A 1,469-nucleotide genomic window follows, 5' to 3' on the forward strand; every position below is an offset into this window, starting at 1 on the left:
AAGTGCTTCCAGAAACTCGAAAGTGCTTCCAGAAAGTCGAAAGTGCTTCCAGAAACTCGAAAGTGTTCCCAGAAACTCGAAAGTGCTTCCAGAAAGTCGAAAGTGCTTCCAGAAACTCGAAAGTGCTTCCAGAAACTCGAAAGTGCTTCCAGAAACTCGAAAGTGCTCCCAGAAACTCGAAAGTGCTTCCAGAAAGTCGAGAGTGCTTCCAGAAAGTCGAAAGTGCTTCCAGAAAGTCGAAAGTGCTTCCAGAAACTCGAAAGTGCTTCCAGAAAGTCGAAAGTGCTTCCAGAAACTCGAAAGTGCTTCCAGAAACTCGAAAGTGCTTCCAGGAAGTCGAGAGTGCTTCCAGAAAGTCGAAAGTGCTTCCAGAAAGTCGAAAGTGCTTCCAGAAAGTCGAGAGTGCTTCCAGAAACTCGAAAGTGCTTCCAGAAAGTCGAAAGTGCTTCCAGAAACTCGAAAGTGCTTCCAGAAACTCGAAAGTGCTTCCAGAAAGTCGGGAGTGCTTCCAGAAACTCGAAAGTGCTTCCAGAAACTCGAAAGTGCTTCCAGAAAGTCGAAAGTGCTTCCAGAAACTCGAAAGTGCTTCCAGAAAGTCGGGAGTGCTTCCAGAAACTCGAAAGTGCTTCCAGAAACTCGAAAGTGCTTCCAGAAAGTCGAAAGTGCTTCCAGAAACTCGAAAGTGCTTCCAGAAAGTCGGGAGTGCTTCCAGAAACTCGAAAGTGCTTCCAGAAACTCGAAAGTGCTTCCAGAAAGTCGAAAGTGCTTCCAGAAAGTCGGGAGTGCTTCCAGAAAGTCGAAAGTGCTTCCAGGAAGTCGAAAGTGCTTCCAGAAACTCGAAAGTGCTTCCAGAAACTCGAAAGTGCTTCCAGAAAGTCGGGAGTGCTTCCAGAAACTCGAAAGTGCTTCCAGAAAGTCGAAAGTGCTTCCAGAAAGTCGAAAGTGCTTCCAGAAACTCGAAAGTGCTTCCAGAAAGTCGAAAGTGCTTCCAGAAAGTCGAAAGTGCTTCCAGAAACTCGAAAGTGCTTCCAGAAACTCGAAAGTGCTTCCAGAAAGTCGAAAGTGCTTCCAGAAAGTCGAAAGTGCTTCCAGAAACTCGAAAGTGCTTCCAGAAAGTCGGGAGTGCTTCCAGAAAGTCGAGAGTGCTTCCAGAAACTCGAAAGTGCTTCCAGAAACTCGAAAGTGCTTCCAGAAAGTCGAAAGTGCTTCCAGAAAGTCGAAAGTGCTTCCAGAAAGTCGGGAGTGCTTCCAGAAACTCGAAAGTGCTTCCAGAAACTCGAAAGTGCTTCCAGAAAGTCGAAAGTGCTTCCAGAAACTCGAAAGTGCTTCCAGAAAGTCGAAAGTGCTTCCAGAAAGTCGAAAGTGCTTCCAGAAAGTCGAAAGTGCTTCCAGAAACTCGAAAGTGCTTCCAGAAACTCGAAAGTGCTTCCAGAAAGTCGAAAGTGCTTCCAGAAAGTCGGAAGTGCTTC

General features: G+C 46.5%; 1 protein-coding gene across 1 annotated transcript; it reads left to right on the forward strand.

Annotated features, from left to right (window-relative positions):
• On the forward strand, positions 1-1,469 carry EDI_021160 (uncharacterized protein; the record flags this gene model as incomplete). The annotated part of the gene is made up of 1 exon (XM_001740295.1): positions 1-1,469. A coding segment is annotated over one exon (1,469 nt), but the record flags the coding sequence as incomplete, so codon positions are not given.

The sequence above is a fragment of the Entamoeba dispar genome, genomic scaffold (assembly GCF_000209125.1).
Source record: "Entamoeba dispar SAW760 scf_1105229462857 genomic scaffold, whole genome shotgun sequence".
NCBI lineage: Eukaryota > Evosea > Mastigamoebida > Endamoebidae > Entamoeba > Entamoeba dispar.